This window comes from Salvelinus namaycush, chromosome 22 (assembly GCF_016432855.1).
Source record: "Salvelinus namaycush isolate Seneca chromosome 22, SaNama_1.0, whole genome shotgun sequence".
In the NCBI taxonomy this organism is placed as follows: Eukaryota; Metazoa; Chordata; class Actinopteri; order Salmoniformes; family Salmonidae; genus Salvelinus; species Salvelinus namaycush.
The window spans coordinates 17242634-17262294 of record NC_052328.1 but is presented as its reverse complement, the minus strand read 5'-3'; the positions used below and the strand labels follow the sequence as shown (position 1 = coordinate 17262294).

The 19661-nt window shown below is 43.4% G+C and overlaps 1 protein-coding gene across 1 annotated transcript; it reads right to left on the bottom strand.

Moving 5' to 3' along the window:
• Positions 1 to 560: 560 nt before the first annotated feature.
• On the bottom strand, positions 561 to 18349 carry LOC120017621 (ras guanyl-releasing protein 3-like). Its single transcript, XM_038960505.1, has 16 exons — positions 18197 to 18349; positions 17968 to 18070; positions 16271 to 16333; positions 15235 to 15366; positions 14948 to 15095; positions 14371 to 14544; positions 12375 to 12491; positions 10900 to 11175; positions 10620 to 10700; positions 10369 to 10482; positions 9973 to 10088; positions 8990 to 9137; positions 8145 to 8181; positions 7852 to 8001; positions 7375 to 7754; positions 561 to 3650 (listed from the first exon to the last, which is right to left on the bottom strand). The coding sequence occupies exons 1-16, from the start codon at positions 18264 to 18266 to the stop codon at positions 3642 to 3644; spliced, it is 2118 nt and encodes a 705-aa protein (XP_038816433.1). The 5' UTR covers positions 18267 to 18349; the 3' UTR covers positions 561 to 3641.
• Positions 18350 to 19661: the final 1312 nt, after the last annotated feature.

Sequence of the window (19661 nt, the reverse complement as noted above, 5' to 3'; positions counted from 1 at the left end):
ACTGCAGTCAGGTCAAGACCCTGGTGAGGACAAAGAGCACGCAGAGGAGCTTTCCTGAGATGGTTTTTGGCAGTTTGTGCAGAAATTCTTTGGTTGTGCAAACCCACGGTTTCATCAGCTGTCTGGGTGGCTGGTCTCAGTTGATCCTGCAGGTGAAGAAACTGAATGTGGAGGTCCTGGGCTGGCATGGTTACACGTGGTCTGCAATTGTGAGGCCAGTTGGACGTACTCCCAAATTCTCTAAAACGATGTTTTCTCTTATGGTAGAGAAATTAATTATTGCATTCAGCATGCCAATTCCAAACTCCCTCAAAACTTGAGGCATCTGTGGCATTGTGTTGTGTGACAAAACTGCACATTTTACAGGGGCCTTTTATTGTCCCCAGCACAAGGTGCACCTGTGTAATAATCATGCTGTTTAATCAGCTTCTTCATATGCCACACCTGTCAGGTGGATGTATTATCTTGGCAAAGGATAAATGTTCACTAACAGCATGTAAACAAATTTGTGCACAACATTTGAGAGAAAAGCTTTTTGTGCATATGGAGAATATCTGGGATCTTTTATTTCAGCTCATGAAATATGGGACCAACACTTTACATGTTGCGTTTATATTTTTGTTCAGTATATATTTTGGGATGTAGCCTATCACGTTGCTGAGAGATTTGTCCCTTAATAAAATAATTGTGATTCTATGGGTAAATATACATTCATATTACATACATAAATCCAGTTTTCAGGTTATGATTAGTTGGTTCATTTCCCCCCACTAATAATACATCTGATATTGGGCTGGAGTGAGTTTTCTGGCCTCAGAATATGTATTGGCTTTACTTTTCCCTCATAAACATAAATAGACTATATGTCTACTGGGTCAGCAGGTAACAGGCTAGAGATGGTACATTTCACTGTTTCACAAATACACAAGGAGTAAAAAACATTGCCATATGGTTGGTTACAGGATGCACTTATAAAAATTTGACCGAGATAGTAGTTTACTGTGATAGCCTTCAATAACAATTTGACAAATCTGAACTGATTAAACTCGGCGCTGAAAAATCTGTTTAATACTGTACATTATCAAAATGTGTATCAATTTGCCACTCATCAACAAATAATAAAATAACATTGGCACACAATGACAAAACAAACAATGCTACAGAATTCTCTCCATAAACAATACAAATAGATAGAATGAAAATAAAATAGATGACAAACACAATCAAGTGAGATAACACACTTTTCTCAAGTAGACCAGTTAATGATAATAATGTTGATAATAGTGTCATCAATATTGTTGACAATAATCTGACTGAAAAAATATAAAGTCTTGTTGGAATGTGTCCCAAATACAAACAAAAGTATGTCGTTGTAGAAGTGAAGTTGCCACTGCCTTAATATCCCTTATCAACATGATAACTCAACCGTTTTCAGAACAAACAATAAAGTCATTTGATGTCAAGTGTGGTAACTACTGTATGTGAGTGTGAGACAAGCAGGGACTTCAGAACCTTCAAAGATCAGATTATTGGTCTTCATTAGTGTAATATTATACAAGCACTTGTACTGTATGTTCTCAATACCCAACACGTAACAACCCCAATAGAGCTACTGTTTGTAGGATCTGGCACCAAGATCAATGAGAACTCAAGCAGACCAATGTACTCTAAAAGCAGCTCAGCCATTTAGAAAAGAACCTCTGTGGCATCACAACACTTTGCTGTCTTTGATTTCAGCCAGGTATGAGGATATTGTGGGTTTAAGACCTTGCAGGAACACCACATTATCCATGAGTGGTCCAGTAGCAAAGAGAGTGATATTGCTCTGACGCACTAAGCACTGACTAATTTCCATCCCCTAACTCTTGTATATGTGGCTTTGGATATCTCTTGCTAATATACACTATCTTTTCCCCATGCCCCTCCTCCAACACGGAGTGCTCTGACCCTGAGGCCCTGTTCTTGTCCTACTGTGTCGAACAAAAGGTCAGACCCTATTGTCTCTACAGAGATCCATGTCAAACTCACCTGCCCATACCTACTTATCCCTACCCTGAAGGGGGTGGAGTCCCTGCAAGCAGTCTCTCTACAGATGAAAATAAACTATCTCCTCTTACGTAACCTGCTGTATCCTTGGTGATGGAGGAACTGACCTGCTCACTCAACTGATGCCTGGCAACCACAACACAATGAGCACCTGGGCTCACATCTGGTGCCACTGTAAGCAAGTTAGTAATCAGTGCTCCACTGACTGAGGGCTTAGTGGAGATTCCATTACCTCTGCCTGAAGTCAACAGGCTTGATCCTTCAGCTGATTAAAAAAGGTCAAAGGTCACTCAATGGCTTCTGTGGACAGTGAGACAACAACGTTGACCCATATTCACATATTTAACCTGCATTGCTTTGAAATATCCAGAATAGGTTGAACACTGACCAGCTTCACTAGTATCGCATGACTGTATGAAATATCACATGCCTAAACCCATAAATATGTGTACAGTATACATAGTTCACCTTATTGTCCTGAGTGGGCACATATTACAAAGACTAGATTTCATCTTTTGAGTTCAAATCCCTTTGAAATAATAAGGCTGAAAACAATAAAGCTTTCTTGACTAACCAAAAGACACAACTATTCCTTGATTTATAAAACAAGTCTCAGTGGTTATATTGTTCTTTATCTCATGCTCACACAGCAAGTACCATTTCTTGGATTCCAGAGTAAGATACAGAACTGGCACATAAACGATCATCAGTAGTCATGTTACAATAAACTTACCTTTAGAAACAATGTACCTGCCTCTGTTTCCCTCATCACTTTCACTTCATCTTTAACTTTCTATTGCTTTACATCTCGATCCGTGTATGCATTCTCCCATCTCCAATTGCATTCTCACTTTGCATCCCTCTCCTAGTCCATTCAAAAACGTTCACTATGTTCTCAAAACGTTATTGCAACTTAGTCACGTGACCCAAATAACTTCATTTCATGGTATTATACATGCCCTTAATGATTTCTTCAGCAAATCAACAGTAGATATCACATATAGTGTATGTGCACCACAGACCACACACACTGTAAATAGTAAGCATGTACTGTACATGCTCCGACATTCATACAGGCACAGGTGGACACCCGGTCAGTCTGTCAAACACTGGTGAGCCCCGTTTGAGCCCCAACAAACCTAAATCACTTATAGGTAGTCCAGGATCCTTTCCCCATGACACTGATGGGGTGGAAAGGCAGGTGTGTAGAGCTGGGGAGCATTCAGGAGTGTCTGTACCCTACCAAACAAGGGCTTTTTCAGTTCCACCACTCCACATCCTCTCACTCCCCTTCACTCACTTATGGCATGTGAACTCTCACGGTGAATGCCAAACCAGCCCTTTGCCCGAACCAACTCGCTTAGTGTGAGGGAAGGTGAAAGGACCCGGGAAGAGACTGGTTTGGGATTCAGCATCACTATTCACATGTGGTTCACTGAATACATGTCCGTCTAGGTCAGAGGAGGTCCGTCCTACTCCAGGTCACCAAATGGGGGCCTCAAGCAGCCAAGTACTTCCCCCAGTAAGGACAGCTTCATGATGCGGGCTGCCGAGGACCTCCTGGGGCCCTGGGTCCGGCCCTCGGTGTCGCCATGTCAGCTGTTCTAAGGGTAAGAAGAGAGACACATACTGTCGTCACATATTTAGAGCTCACGACAGAGGAGAGAAGACAGGAACACCCTTGCCAGTCATTCAGAAGAAGTCACAACTGTAGAGAGATGTTCAGTTTTTGTAGATTGCCTACAGTGGCAACAAATTGGCTAATAGTATGGATTACGTCCATCTCGTAATGGGATCAAGAAATATATGTGAGTTTCGTTGAGGCTCTGAGGATGGAAACCACTTGCAAATACGTTAGATTGAATGTTGATCCAAATGTTCCCAAGGTAGATGACCCAATAATACCATTAGTGCCTTAGGTTGTAAAAGCAAGATTTGTCTCGATAAAATCTTCAACGCTCTGCTTTTGAGCCAAACTAAATGGTCTTTATTTAGCCTTCTTAGGCTGATGAAAATCAACTTCTTGACACAAGCCACCATCAATCTGAATGCCTCTGTGGCCTCTATGCTCCCTTGATCTAGATAATCTCCCAGTGAATGGAAGAGAAAAAGTCCCTCTTTCCCATGTTACTGAATCCCTTGTTTCCATGGGTATGAAAATATTTGAGGCTTTAATAACAAAACCTTCTGCGGTGGTGAGGCCGTAGGTAAAAGGTGAAGGACACAGACTCTGACAACAAAGACAAAGAAAAGACCTTTCACTGTATTGTCCTGCGTCCCTGAATCTGACCTTGCCAGGTCATCCATTTTGGGCTTGATAAGAAAACACATAACACAATGATAACTGTAATGCTGTTATTGGGCTATTGTTAGAAGTAAAAAAGACAAAGTGTTTTAACATGCATGAGAGAGGATCACCATTAACAAACAGAATGTGGATAACAACCACTTGAGGGAGAAGGAGTGATAATGAGAGTCTCAATGTGACACAGGTAACTGCCAAAATTATTTATTTGGACAGTTATCTGTATGTTGTGTCACAGAGCATTAAAGCATAATCATCCCATAAAGCCACAACAATACACACATGCACACTCACACAGCGACTCACACATTCCAACACACAGAGACGAATCAAATCAAATCAAATGTTATTTGTCACATGTTTCGTAAACAGCAGGTGTAGGTAGACTAACAGTGAAATGCTTACTTACAGGCCATTCCCAACAATGCAGAGAGAAAGGATATAGAGAAAAGTAAAACACGTAATAATAAAAGTAATAATAAATACACAATAAGTAATAATAACTTGGCTATATACACGAGGTACCAGTACTGAGTCATGTGCAGGGGTACGAGCCCCGTCGATGTGCAGGACGGCCCTCTGTTTCCTGTAGTTCACGATCAGCTCCCTTGTCTTGCTGATGCTGAGGGAGAAATGTTGTTCTGGCAACACACTGCCAGGTCTTTGACCTCCCAATAGGCTCATTGTCGACGGCCCTCTGTTTCCTGTAGTTCACGATCAGCTCCCTTGTCTTGCTGATGCTGAGGGAGAAATGTTGTTCTGGCAACACACTGCCAGGTCTTTGACCTCCCAATAGGCTCATTGTCGACGGTGATCAGGCCTAACAGTGTTGTCAGTAAACTTAATGAAAGTTTTGGAGTCGTGTGCGGCCACGCAGTCATAGGTGAACCTGGAGTACAGGAGGGGACTAAGCACGTACCCTTGAGGGGCCCCCGTGGTGTTTAGAAGGTGTTTAGTCCCAGGGTCCTTAACGTAGTGATGAGCTTGGAGGGCACTATGGTGTTGAACGCTGATCTGTAGTCAATGAACAGCATTCTGACAAAGGTCTTCCTTTTGTCCAGGTGGGAAAGGGCAGGTTGGAGTGCAATAGAGATTGCGTCATTTGTGGATCTGTTGAGGCAGTATGCGAATTGGAGCGGGTCCAGGGTGTCTGAAATGATGGTGTTGATGTGAGCCATGACCAGCCTTTCAAAGCATTTCATGGCTACAGATGTGAGTGCTACAGGGTGATAGTCATTTAGACAGGTTACCTTGGCGTTCTTGGGTACAGGGACTATGGTGGTCTGCTTTAAACATGTAGGTATTACAGACTGGGTCAGGGAGAGGTATAAAAGTTCAGTGAAGACACTTGCCAGCTGGTCAGCGCATTCTCTGAGTATGAGTCCTAGTAATCCGAATGTTAACCTGTTTAAAGGTCTTACTCACATCGGCTACGGAGAGCGTGATCAGTTGTCCGGAACACCTGGTGCTCTCATGCATGGTTCAGTATTACTTGCCTTGAAGCGAGCATAGAATGCATTTAGCTCCTCTGGTAGGCTCGTGTCACTGTGCAGCTCGTGGCTGGGTCTCAGTTTGTAGTTCATGACAGTTTGCAAGCCCTGCCACATCCAACGAGCATCATATCCAGTGTAGTAGGATTCAATCTTAGTCCTGTATTGATGCTTTGCCTGTTTGATGGTTCATTGGAGGGCGTAGTGGGATTTATTTTAAGCATCCAGATTAGTGTGCTGCTCCTTGAAAGTGGCAACTCTAGCCTTTAGCTGAGTGCGGATGTTGCCTGTAATCCATGGCTTCTGAATGGGTATGTATGTACGATCACTATGGGGGCAACTTTGTCACATATTTATGAAGCCGGTGACTGATGTGGTAAACTCCTCAAAGCCATCGGATGAATCCCGGAACATATTCCAGTCTGCCCCAGCGAAACAGTCCTGTAGCTTAGCATCCGCTTCATCGGACCACTTGTATATTGAGTGCATGACTGGTACTTCCTGTGAATCTTTGCTTGTAACCTGGAATCAGGAGGACAGAGTTATGGTCAGATTTGCCAAATAGAGGGCGAGGGAGAGCTTTGTATGCGTTTCTGTGTGTGGAGTGAAGGTGAAGTTTTTTAGCCTCTAATTGCACATGTGACAGGCTGGAAGAAACTAGGTAAGACAGATTTCAGTGCATTAAAATCAACAGCCACAAAGCTTGTCGCTTCTGGATGAGCATTTTTTTATTTGCTTATGGCCCTACACAGCTCGTTGAGTGCCATCTTAGTGTCAGGATTGGTTTGTGGTTGTAAATAGACAGCTACAAAAAATATAGATTCAACTCTTTTGGTATGGGGTACAGCTTATCATGAGGTATTTGAAATCAGGGGAGCAGAACCTCGAGACTTTCTTAATGTTAGAGATTGCTCACCAGCTGTTGTTAACAAAGAGACACACCTTCTCCCTTGAGCTTACCCGACGCTGCCGTTCTGTTCTGCCGATGGATAGAAAAACCAGCTAGATCTATATTATCCATGTCCATGTGCACTCAAGACGCTGTGAAACATACGATATTACAGTTCTTCAGGTCCCGTTGCTAGGATAGTCTCGAACGGAGCTCGTCCAGTTTGTTCTCCTGTGATTGTATGTTCTCCTGTGATTGTATGTTCACCAATAGAACAGAGGGTAGAAGAGGTTTATGTACTCGCTGACGTATTTTCATCGGGGCCTGGTCCAGGGTGAACAGTATGTCCTGCGCCTCCGACTCGTTGAAGTAGAAATATTCATCCAAATCGAGGTCAGTGATTGCTGTTCTGATGCTCATTAGCTCTTTTCGGTCATAGGAGACGATGGCGGAAACATCATGTCCAAAAACAGTTAAGATCAGCCCAAAATAAAACACACAAAATAGCAGAATTGGTCAGGAGCCCGTAAAACGTCTGCTATGCAATACAGCACCGTTCTCAATATACAGAGATCCCCTGACCCATACACACACATATACACGCACACATATACAAGCACACATATACAAGCACACACACACACCTTAGCTGCAGTCACCTTCTCTCTGTGTGGTGTTATCCCGTTCTGTACCACCTCTGCAGGTCCGTCCGTCTGCTCCTGGGAATCCCGTCGACCCCTGGGCTGCCCCTGGGCCTCATTCTCCCAGCGGGCAAAGCCTTTGCTCTTGGAGGCCTTCCTGTGTGGTCGGTATCTCATCTTGGGGAAGGTGTGGGAGCCCCCGTCCCCAGCCCCCCAGGTGTGCTCTGGCCACAGAGGCTCTGTCTGTGTGGCCTGGCTGGTGGTGGCCCGTTGCAGACGCACAGAGATCCGCTGGGCCGAGCCCGTCATCAGGGTGATTGACTTATGCTCCAGGTCAGAACTGCCAGGTGTCACCGAGGGGAACTCAAACACTTCGTCCTCATCTGCAGAGAGGACAATATGACAGGAATGAAATACACTGACCAACCATCATAGTTGAAACGCTGTTGGTTACAGTATATCAGTATGTCAGTAAAGTACCTTTGCAGGTGGGCATGGCGGGGCTGCTGGGTAGAGAGCTGTGGGTCAAGCTCCCAGGGGAGACACTTCGCAGAGAGGTGGAGCGCGGCAGCTTCCTACAGGCCAGCACCAACAGCTCCCTGCACTGCTTATGGCAGTTCACCCCACAATCTGAAATGGAACATATAACATTGCTGTCAGACCTTAGCCCTCACAGTGCATGTATAATGAAAAATCCCAAATGTCTTAAATGTGCAGTTCTCCGAATAATAGAAAACAGGCTGATACATATGCGCACAGTCCATAGAACCTACCCTTGCACTTGTATCCCTGTTTGATTATTCCCCAGAGCTAATAGCAACAAGTCCAGAGGGGCAGGAATTGGAGGGAGTGGGAAAAAGACAAAGGAATGTTAGAATTTGTAATGGTGGAAGCATATTCAGTGTAAACCATTGTGTAATAAACAGGATACAATCTCTCACAACACCCTTCCTGTAAACTCTGTGTGTGAGTGTGTGTGTGTGTGTGTGTGTGTGTGTGTGTGTGTGTGTGTGTGTGTGTGTGTGTGTGTGTGTGTGTGTGTGTGTGTGTGTGTGTGTGTGTGTGTGTGTGTGTGTGTGTTCATTTGAGAATAGGAGGACTTCTCTGTAGAAATTCTCCTTTATTTTCAAAACAACACAAAATAGAAAGATAGAGGGAACATAATTTGTGTACATATTTTGACACGCAACAATAACTTTTCTGTCACGTAAGATGTGCATCCTTTCATTGTTGACTATGTGAGTGGTGGCATTACCATATAAATCACATTATTGTTCCGTCGACATGACTCGGTGTTGTTTTATCAACTTTAATAAACCAATGTATCCTGAAGTCATGTCAACATATTGCATCACTGTATTTTGAATCCCTCTTTGCACTGTGAATCATCTCTGTCTCAGAAGGTCATTAATCAACTTCTTCAAGGAGTAAAGATAGACATCTTCTCTCAGCACTGTATGATTCGGTAGCTGTCTTGCACTAATTTGATGGCAGTATATTGCTGACATAAACAACCAGAAAGCATGATACTTTTCTTCCAACCAAAAGTGTGCTGTCTCTCTGAGCATAAACAACTAGTTTATATTAGTGTGCATTACAAAGTGCACAGGATACATACAAATCCAGCACAGTGCTCGCAGAAGGTGGGCTTCAGATACGTCATCTCCGTAAAGTTGTGGATAAAGCCAGGGCCCATTTTATACTGGAGCAAGGGGTTGGCCCTCAGGAAGTAAGCCATCATCTCATCCTTACTAATCAGACCATCCCTGTAGAAGAGGAGCGAGAAAGAGAGACATAGACAGAGAGAAAAATAAATACAGATAAGAGAATAATCAGATGGAGAGAATGACAGCTCCTGTTATGCAAACATTACAGTAACTCCCATCCCTTATTTCTGTTTTATCCAGACAGGAAGAGATCTACAACAGTGCTCTAAATTAGACACCCAGGTGGTTTGTGACAACTCCAGCCCCTGCATATCTCCAGTCTCCCTCCTAAGGAGCTCAGCCTCCCAGACCTATTTTCTGAGTCATGGAGCTGCTCAGGCGAGCCTAAATGTGATTTGAAGCGTTCCAGTGAACAGATGAACCGCCCAGGACACGAGGGCAGAGCACTGTGTGTGGCACTGTGTGTCCTTCACGGGCTGCCATAACCTTCACCTCCCCCCTCCTCAAACCATGGCGACAAAGCACCACTCCCAGTCAAGACAGGGCAAGGCTAAAAGCAGATATGACTCTGTTGTGACTTCACAGGGTTTTCCTGCAGATTTACGAGAGGATGTTTGACATTACCAATGACCTCATTTTCACTGTAGCTTGGTGTGGTGAAACACGATTGTTGTTGGCCAGTTACTGTATCTCGCTGTGAAATGTTTAGACTACCCACAATCGCAGTCTTATTGCATCTTGGATGCTCGTAGCTGCTTTAAAGGCAAATGTGTGGAATGTGCGTGCGTATGTGCGTGCGCATGTGTGAGTGAGTGAGAAATAGGGAGAGGGTGTTTGTTGGTGACAGAAAGAGGGAAATCGAAGAGGAGGATGAGGTGGCTTATTTGCGACACCTCTGAACCCGTCATATTTCAATGGTAGACAGGTCACTCACTGGTCCTTGTCCAACACACAGAAGGAGTCCAAGAAAGGAAAGTTGGCAGCAATACTCTCAAAGTCCTCCTGAGAGATGTAGCCATCATGGTCATGGTCGTAGTTCCTGAATACAGACTTCCCAGAAAAAGACATGAACAAAATACTGTAAGTGATTTACAAGCACCAGTCTTTTTTTGAGTCATATTTTTGGTTTATATACATACTCAAATATTTGGCACTGTGACAGGAAAAGCCACTAACTGATTCTTGAAATAATGTATGAGATATTTATAGATGGATTACCCATCCTGTAGATAGTAACATTTTCAAGCGTTCAGACCACAGCTAAGCTATGTCCACCTGGACTTTATTCAAGATAAGACACAGATCAGTTACTGTAATGGAAGCAACTTACATCCACCACCTTCCTGATGTGCTTGTTCACCACATTGGGGTCAGGTTTGGTTGTCACACCTGACGCCCAGTCCAGAGGGGCCATTGGTTTGTTGGGGGTTGTCGGAGAGGTAGGCTGTGGGGATTGAAAAGATAGAGAGTTAATATAGGAACCCTCAGGTATACAGTATTATTTATATTTTCATACATTTCAGTTTTCTAATAACTACAGCTCCAACAATGCAGCCTATAAACCACAACAAGAAGTCTTACCAAAGACTTTGGGTTACGTGGTTCCCTTAGTAAAGATAGCTCATATATTTCATCTTCAGTGTAGTACAGGTCTAGAGAGAGCTGGAGGAAATTGTTTATGATTAAACATGAAAATAGATTCAGCCTTTCTGCAATAACAAACACATATATAATCATGTTACTCTTTTGTATGATCCTACAAAATGTTGTTTGATACCCACTGAAATGACAAATTGAGTGACAGAATGATAAACAAGTAAATTTCCTGTTGACGGGGAACCTTTTAGGGCGGGACACTCACGGTGAGCAGGTAGATGAGGTCCATGTTGGGTTCCACCTGGGCTGCAGCACTCTGAAGGGACACCAGCTCGTTGAAGGTGAGGTAGAGCTGCTGCATCTTTACGATGTTCACCTTGTCGTCGTCCACCCAGTCAGAGAAGACCACGTGCACGGCGATCAGGTCCTTCAGGTGGACTCCCAGGATGGGGACCTTGAAGCCTTCGGAGTCTGTGAACGCCTTGCGGTAAGCACAGTAGTTCCCATTGGAGGAAACCAGCTCCGTCATCTCATTCCAGATCTGATGGGAGGGGTAAGATGTCAGGAAGTGGTGGACAGCATAGATATTAGGGTAATAACCATAACAGCTGACATAACTTGTCATAACCTGTCATATGGTCATAACACTATCACAACCCATATATTTACACCTGCTATCACAACCCATATATTTACACCTGTTGTGACATTTATTGCGATATTTTATGGCTGGTTATGACACCTACATCAGAGTGTCAAACCCCACATTTATTCAAATTCGTTTTTTCCCTGCCAAAAGTTTCCTTCATTAGAAAGTTTGTTTCTTATATCTTTTGTTGTTGTTGTAACTAATTCTTTAGAGTCGTGTTTTTTCCTCATATCTTAAATAACTTTATGACACTCATGGAGCATTATGACCATCCTGTGTCACTTTACTTGGACTAAGAAAATACACTTTATGTCACTGTTAAGAAGCATTATGACCATCATAATCATATAAGCCAGATAGGCCTATCACGTACATGCCCTTATAGCAGTCATCAGTCAAAAAGTGGGTGAATTGTCCTGCTCCTGAAATCTGCTCCTGCATTCATCCCAGGCATCAGCAACAGAGCATTGGGGTACGTGCATGTCTGACATCAATGTTTGCGCAATTACAATGATAATTTCACATGGTCAATTAAAGAAACATATATAACATAAGTATACTGTTGACACGCAGGCTATGGTGTAATGGAATGTTTTGCCTTGTGTGATAGATTTTGTGGGTTTTGACACTTATATGTAGGTATCATAACCAGCCATAAAATAACACAATATGTGTCACAACAGTTTTAAATATGTGTCATGACACTGTTATGACCATATTATAACAGGTTATGACAAGTTATGTTGGCTGTTATGACATATTATAACAGTTATGATGCTGTGTGTCAACTAAAGTGTTTCTGATATTAAATACAGCACCGGAAAGATACAGCGAGAGTGACATGACAGCAATCGATACGATACAGATGTTATCAAATGTAACATCAAATGCCAGGAAATTAGAACGGTATCAATTCTGTGTCGTGTGCTTTCTGAAACCATCCCTACATGGTAGTTGATGAATTGGTCTAAATGTATCTTTAGCAGATGCTAAATGAATACGACCATGATCTAAAGTAAACTAAAATGTATAATCCCATCAGATGATATTAGTGAGGCTGTAACAGAGCAGAGGCAGGCCTGCGTGCTGACCTTGGTGACCTCGGGAGCCAGATGCGAGTGAGTCTCCTTCAGACGAGAGATGGAGCTGTGACTCAGACCTCCCACCACGGCCATCAGCGTATTAAAGTTCTGCAGTTGGAGGAGTTTCTGAAGGACAGAGTGGCATGGAACAAAGTGGAAGAGCGGGAGAGAGAGGGGAGGTAGAGTGAGATGGAGAGAGGGAAGAGATAGATAGAGGGAGAGCAAATGAGGAAGAGAAATACAAATTACAATAAAAAAACTAACATACCTAAAAACAACTTTATTCCAATACAGTATCTAAAGCGACATACACCAACATCAATTAATCTCTCTTTACATCAGGGTAACATGCTGTAACATCTTATTTTAAAAATGTGAGAAGCTTTGCCTGTAAAAATCTAAAAGCAAAGAACCCTCTTGAGTTGAACAGACTCGCTTCTGCATTAGCTGAGAAAATGCCTTCATAAATAGGCATGAGCATGAGTGCTAGTCATTAGTCTTCTGAATAATTCCTTTATCTAATTCCTTGTAGATGATAATGGAGGGAGAAGCCCCTGGTATCTGATCAGATTAAGAGGCCCAACAGCATGCATGATGCTTAATGTCACCCTCTGCCCCCCAGCAATTAGACATGGAGAATCGCATGAATCGAGATGAGACAGTGTTATTGCTAGAGGGAAGCCCTGTTCTTATGTCAGATAGCGCAACGATTCCTCCTGCATTGATCCGTCTCGTTTCTCACAAAGAGCAAGGGGATGGATCAAAAGTTATTCAACTACAATGTGCCATCATATCATAACTTTTCAAAAATACTGGGTGCGTTCGAGTTGTAAGCTTACTTGTGTAATGAATCTTGTGAAAGCTCTTGTGGATTAATGTTGAGAAACGTTATGATACGCAGCTTGTTAAACAACATTAAGAAATACCATTTCTCACCATAAGCTATAAGACTTAAATTGCTGATAAAGCTACACGAGGAAAGCATATAGAGGAGGCCTTTCTATAATAGAAAAGAAAAGCATGTGTGGGCAGCAGTAGCTTTTAATGAGCGGAGGGTGTTTGTGATCTAATTGACAATGTTCCAGTTTCATTGATACAGACGATTTAATGCAAGTCAGGCTCAGCTAACTGTCTGATTAATATACGGTGCTTCATATTGAACCGTGAGTCCCTCTAGCTTCTTCTGTCGTTCCTTCTCCTTCGGCATGTTCACATACTTATAATGAGAGATTTTCTGAACATGGAGGCGAAAGAAACCATTTCAAGCGTTACAATGTTGTACATTTAATGAGAATTTATGCCTCAAAAAATTGCCCCGACCTCTTTTACAGTTGCTTGTGTCAGAGTGGGCGGGTTTTACACTCACCAGAGAAATTAAATTGTGAGGAGTTATGGAATATAGGATGTAAGTGGAGAGGTGGGGAGAGTGAAGAAGCGTGAACCAGCAACGCCCCAGCTGTCAGAAAGAGCCAGAGAGCGACAGAGATAGAAAAAGAGAGAGAGAGAGATCGAGAGAAGAAAGAACCCCACCCACTCACTAATAAACGCTGTGGTAATATGAAGGAGCAGACTTTAACAAATGTTCAGATTGAACCTTTTAGGGCCCTCTAATGGCACTGTCCTGTACGACTCCACAGATATATTTTTTATTTATTTAAATGCTTGTTATCATTTAGTTGGTAGTTTATTTTGAGGAGGCTGTCACATTGTGTCATGACAGGCTTCTTGGGCAGTTACACAGGGAAATGCATGAGCACGGTTGAGGGACGAGTGTCTCGTAAGACAATGCTGTGTCCCTTATCTATTCATGCAACATAATGGACAAGTCTTCCATCTACACTCTTTATGCTCCCTGCATCCTTATTCCCAATTCAACCGTTGCCCTAACCCTAAATATGGGGTAAGTAACAATACTTGGTACACAGGAATAATTACACAGTAATAAGTGCACTGTAATGTAAAGTGTTACCATGAAACCTACAACTTGGAAGTCCTCTCTTCCTACCTGGGCCACGTTGATGTATTTGGTGATGACCTCAGCACGGTGTTGAGGTGTCAGCTTACTGAGCACCATGAGTTGAACCCACTGGGAGACTCCGTTGAACAGGGCGATGGAGCGCTCCAGTGTTGGGTTATCCACCAGACATCCGTGCATTACATAGCTTTGGTAGTCTGTGAACTGGGTTTGGGGGTTGGAGAAAGGGAGAGTTAGTGTACATGGCATGTACAGTCGGCTGAGTAGATAACACAGACGTCATTGGCATATACTGTGCCCTACATAACTGGTGAATTTACACGTGAACTACCCAGCAAATAAAACTAACTGAAATGTAGAGCAAACGTATCTAAGAACATACTCTGTGGTGGTGCGCAATTAGCCTGGGGACGAGGTTAGTTGACAGCCAAAGCTTTGTTCTTGTACTTAGTAACAGTACTAGAGGGGCTAAAAAGAGTTCTGTGGAAAAAGTACTCTTGGAAAGAGTCTTGAGGAATGTCACACACAGGGGTTAGATAGGGAAGAAAGGGCCTCAGCAGGTGGATGGGTTCTCAGGCCAAGTGTCTTTTTCCACCGGGACACTCACTGATATCCTCCTGATTGACTTGTACTCCAGGAACGTGAGGTGTTCAGCCAGTTCCATGGGCTCTAGGTGGTCAAAGAGGAGTGAGGCTTTGCCCTTCTTGGCCTGCTTCTTCCTCTGGGTCAGCTTTCTCATCCAGTCATATGATGGACTAGAAAGAAATACACACAATCTGTTGAAGTTGAAGTGTAAGTGTAAGTGTAAGAGTGTGTGTGTAAGTGTAAGAGTGTGAGTGTGAGTGTGAGTGTGAGTGTGTGTTTGTGTCCGCCCGTCCTTGGGTAGTCCCTCACATGGTGGAGATGTCAATGAGTTTGAAGTGTTCCTCACAGCCCAGCTGAGCCGCCACATCTCTGAACTCCTCAGTGAGGCGGATAAGGCCCAGGTCCAGATTAAACTCTGCAGGGAACACCGTAATCCAGTACCTGAGAACACACACACAGCACAGCGGAATGGCTGATTTAACATATACAATATGTTGACTGTTTGCATGTGTACATTATGGCTGAACATCATAGTGTGTAGCCCCAAGCACCAGTGCCTGTTGTAAATTAATGATTCACAATGATATTATAGTCTCTCTCAGAGGGCAAAGGCAGACTTGAGGGGGACTGACCCTGCACAAGGACTGCTGGGGGCTCCTTGCGCAGTGAGTAGTAGTAGTGCGATGTAGTGAGATGGACAAGTCCAGCAAATAGTCATAAATGTGGCCAAAATTTTTATCAAGCCAACAAATCATGTTTTCTTAATCTGGAAACAACAAATGAATACAAAGAACCAATAGCATTATGCTCCTTTAACAAGTGAATGGCCATTGTGGTATTCCCCCTTCAGATTAAAATTAACTGCAAAATAACATGAACTTTAGGATGGCCATCGTTACAGTAGTTAACATTAAATTCAGATGATTTACTTAGTCTTTGAATTTCATATCAAGGTTGCACACAAAATAGTGGGACAGATATAATGAATTGGCAGACATTGGTGAAGGAGTTTACCAGTGAAAGGAGAGTTTGAGTATTCTGTTAAAGATTGCCTGAGGACTTTTCTGGGTAAGTAATGGATCACAAGACTCCTGATTCATTGAACGCTTTCGCCCCAAACAATATCTCCACTTCAGATGGCTGGGAGTGGCCCACGTCACATGAGGACAGCCACTGGCTGTCACTTCCAATGACATCATCTCATCCCTCATTGCACCAGCCAGTCAGTCACAGAGCCCCGAGAGAGGAGCACATTTTCAGCCGAGGGGGCGGGTTGCCTAGCAATACATCTTCAATACTAATAAAGAGCTGAGAAGCTCCTGGGTATGAAGTAGTGTTTATTTACCTCATTAAATAGCAGATCTTCAGTCTCGTTCTTTGGCACTCATCTCCCTGGCAGTCACGGTATGTGAGGTTGTGTCAAGGACAGTTTAGCAGTTTTTGGAGACATTGCCCGAAGCCCCATTACAAGTGGACACCAGCTCCCATTTCCAACAACCCCCATCCCCTCCCAAAAAACACAACAATAAAACATCTTTCACGAGAAGCAGCTGTAGATTTATTAGTTGGACAAAAGGTCTCCACTCATGAAGAATAACTAAAGTGTTCAGAGAGGAATGCCCAGTATCTGGAAATAAAAACAATGGAAGTTCAGGCCATGTGATGAACCTCTCCACCACTGCATGTGTGCATTCTCTAAATAACTGTTCCTGGGCCAAAGTTTTCCCTCCTCGAACCATTGAAATAGAGATCTTAGAAGTAGCTTTGGAGAGGCTTTGGGCAGGGAGCCATGTATACTGCGTAGCCTGTCTGCTATCACCTTCAAACGAACACAGCTGTTTCTCTGCCCAGGATCCAGTCACAAGCATGCAGCAGAGCAGACAGACCCCTGCCTTCTCTGTAGTACTTTGGAACTCTCCCAGCAGGGAGTGTCACGATGGATGCATATTGGATGTATACATGACTGTGAAAAATACACAATCAATTGCTCTCCTTCTCTCAAGAAGACCGAAGAAATACTCTCATGGGCTAACTCACAAACAATGAGGTGAATCCATGAGAGATACAAATATAAGTACTGTATATTAAGTACTGAAGGACAAAGATAAGTACTGTATATTTTGTTGGGTTAAAGTAAAAGCAAAAAGTGAGAGTAAAGGCAGAATAGTGCCTTTGTATTCTGTCACATGGAAGAGACTCTCTGCTCTGGCTCTCGTCTGAGGCAGCTTCATACTGCATGGAAAATGTAGAATTTGCCACAAACTGGTCCCGGGTCACATATTTTTAAGATTAAGATTGGAGGTTGGCTTATCTCTAATCTGATTCTAGATCTGCGCTTAGGGGCAACTTCCATCTGGAGCACCACAGCCATTACTCCAACCAACAGCAGGGAAAAGATGGGGGGGTTCATCAGTCATCAGTGGAGGGGCCTGACACCAGGCAAAGTAATATCTCAGGGTCATGATGTATGATGGAAGCAAAGAGTTCAAAGAAAAAGGCGTTCAAACCACTTAGTGGCATGGAGTCTCCAGGAAAACACCGTCCAGAACCTTGCTAACTGAATCAGATTCAAATGCAGTCATGACGCACTAGGTACAAATCATACAGAGAAATGGAACACTATTAGCTATCGATTCGATCCAGGTTGCACTTCCTTTGAAGCGGTTCTTTATCTCGAACATTGCTCTCAAATGCATTTGCACTTAAGGAACATGTCTAATTCTTCCTGATGTTTTGTTCGGACAATCTGCATTAACCCAGAGCTGTGCGATCAACCAATCATAATTGGTTGTTAGAAATGACAAAGAGTTGACTGATATACTGTCCCTTAAAATAAACAAGAGTTTGTATACTCAGGAAAAGTCAGTCAGGGTTAGTTAGTGTCGCACCACCCAGAAAATACATTTGGCACAGTCAGGGAACACAGCATTCCATAGCGTCCATATTGTATACTCTGCCATATCTAAACACTACCAGAAAGGCTCAAAATGGCATATAACCATTGTTCTTTGTTGTTCTGGTGTGAATCCACATAAAGGATATATCATGAGCAACTTCCCAGCCAGCTCTTTGGACGTGACATACCAGCGGTGCATCAGCAGCAGGGTGCGAGGGAGCTGGTTAGACTGCAACTCACCATTGTCATCTGTGGAGAGTGATCACACCATAGAAGAGGAACAATTAGAACACCTACAGTATCTATATCTCTATGGATCACATCACACACCACTGAGATAGCTTCCCCACTGTGCTTCTGTGATTGGTCACTCACCAAAAGCCTGGATGCAGGCATCCAGTAGCGTGTTGAGGGGGGCTGCCTTCCCCAGGGTTGATGATCCCATGGTTCCGCGGGGGGACTCCTCACAGATACGGGTTCACGCCCCCGGAGCAGGAGAACACATGGTACACCTCCACACCTGGAGGTCAGGAGTCAAAGCCTGCTTAGAAGCTCTCTATGAGGAGAGAAGACACAGGGATGCATCTAGATGTCAGCTTACGCTAAGCAAACATTGCTTAGATCTCTTTTTAAGATTCTTGTAAACACATATAAGATATGGTTGTGGATGTTGTTTATTCATAAAGCACACAATCGTAATTTGTGTTCTAACTGTGTGGACACATACTAAATTCACCAGGCATATTTCCTTTTACAATACATACTACCACTACATGGATGCTATACTAGGTTTTTCAATAAACTACAGTGGCTAGTGAAAAGAGGTGATTTCTCCAGCGTCATGCTCCTCTCCTCCATCCTCTTCACTTCCTCAATACCCCCTCACCATCTCCCACAGCAGGTTTCTGATCCCCACATCTGCAGGAGTGGGACCATCTTCTGAGAACTCCCATGGCAGCCATACATTTTTATGTAGTGGGTGGTACCACTGTAACAGCTCATGATTCCATACAAATTGCATAATTTCTGGCCCAGTAAGCCGGACAAGACTATATCTGTCTACAATGGGACTGGGTTTATGTAATCTGGATACAGTGGTTTCTCTCTCTGCCTGATGAATATCAGTGATTGTCAGTTCATACAATATCACCACTGATGCCAACACAAAGTAAGTTAAGTACAGAAAAGGACATTTCAGGATGTTGTTCTAGGGTTTTAGATTTCCAGATTAGATTTTACAACACAACAATAAAGGTTGAAATAGCAGAGCGAGTTGTCTGTAGTGATGACATCAGAGGTGGCGTCATCGGTAGGTTTGGTCGGTTGTTTTGGAAACCGTTGCTGATTGGGATTGGTTGAGATTGGCCTAAGCCTCGAAGCAAAACAAATCATTAACCAGTGAATAAGGATTAGAGGTGCTTTGTGGGAGCAGGGGACCAAGTCCCTGTTGATTTGGAACTTGTTAATGGTTTTGTGTGTAATCTGTTGCTGTCACCTTGGTGAGATGCAAACAAGACGTCATCCACAAGCCTTGTAATTGATTGTGCGACACTTATGTCAATATCATAACTAGGGCTACTGGTGGGGGTTAGGGTCAGGAGTAGGATATGTGTGTGTGTGTGTGTGTGTGTGTGTGTGTGTGTGTGTGTGTGTGTGTGTGTGTGTGTGTGTGTGTGTGTGTGTGTGTGTGTGTGTGTGTGTGTGTGTGTGTGTGTGTGTGTGCGCGCGCATTTGGGCATGTGTGTGCACATGCTTTTCTGGAAATGAATCAAGCCCTTGTCTCTTGACTGTAAGGAGATTAGTGAGCTCTATCTGCAGACGGAGTTGATAATATCTTAGA

Coding starts and splice junctions, on each gene's coding strand:
- LOC120017621 (XM_038960505.1), bottom strand. CDS start 18,266: ATGGGATCATCAACCCTGGGGAAGGCAGCCCCCCTCAACACGCTACTG. Junction 16,334..17,967: donor GCTGGGAAGTTGCTCATGAT/ATATCCTTTATG, acceptor ACACAACCTCAC/ATACCGTGACTGCCAGGGAG. Junction 14,545..14,947: donor AGTCAATCAGGAGGATATCA/GTGAGTGTCCCG, acceptor CCCCAAACCCAG/TTCACAGACTACCAAAGCTA.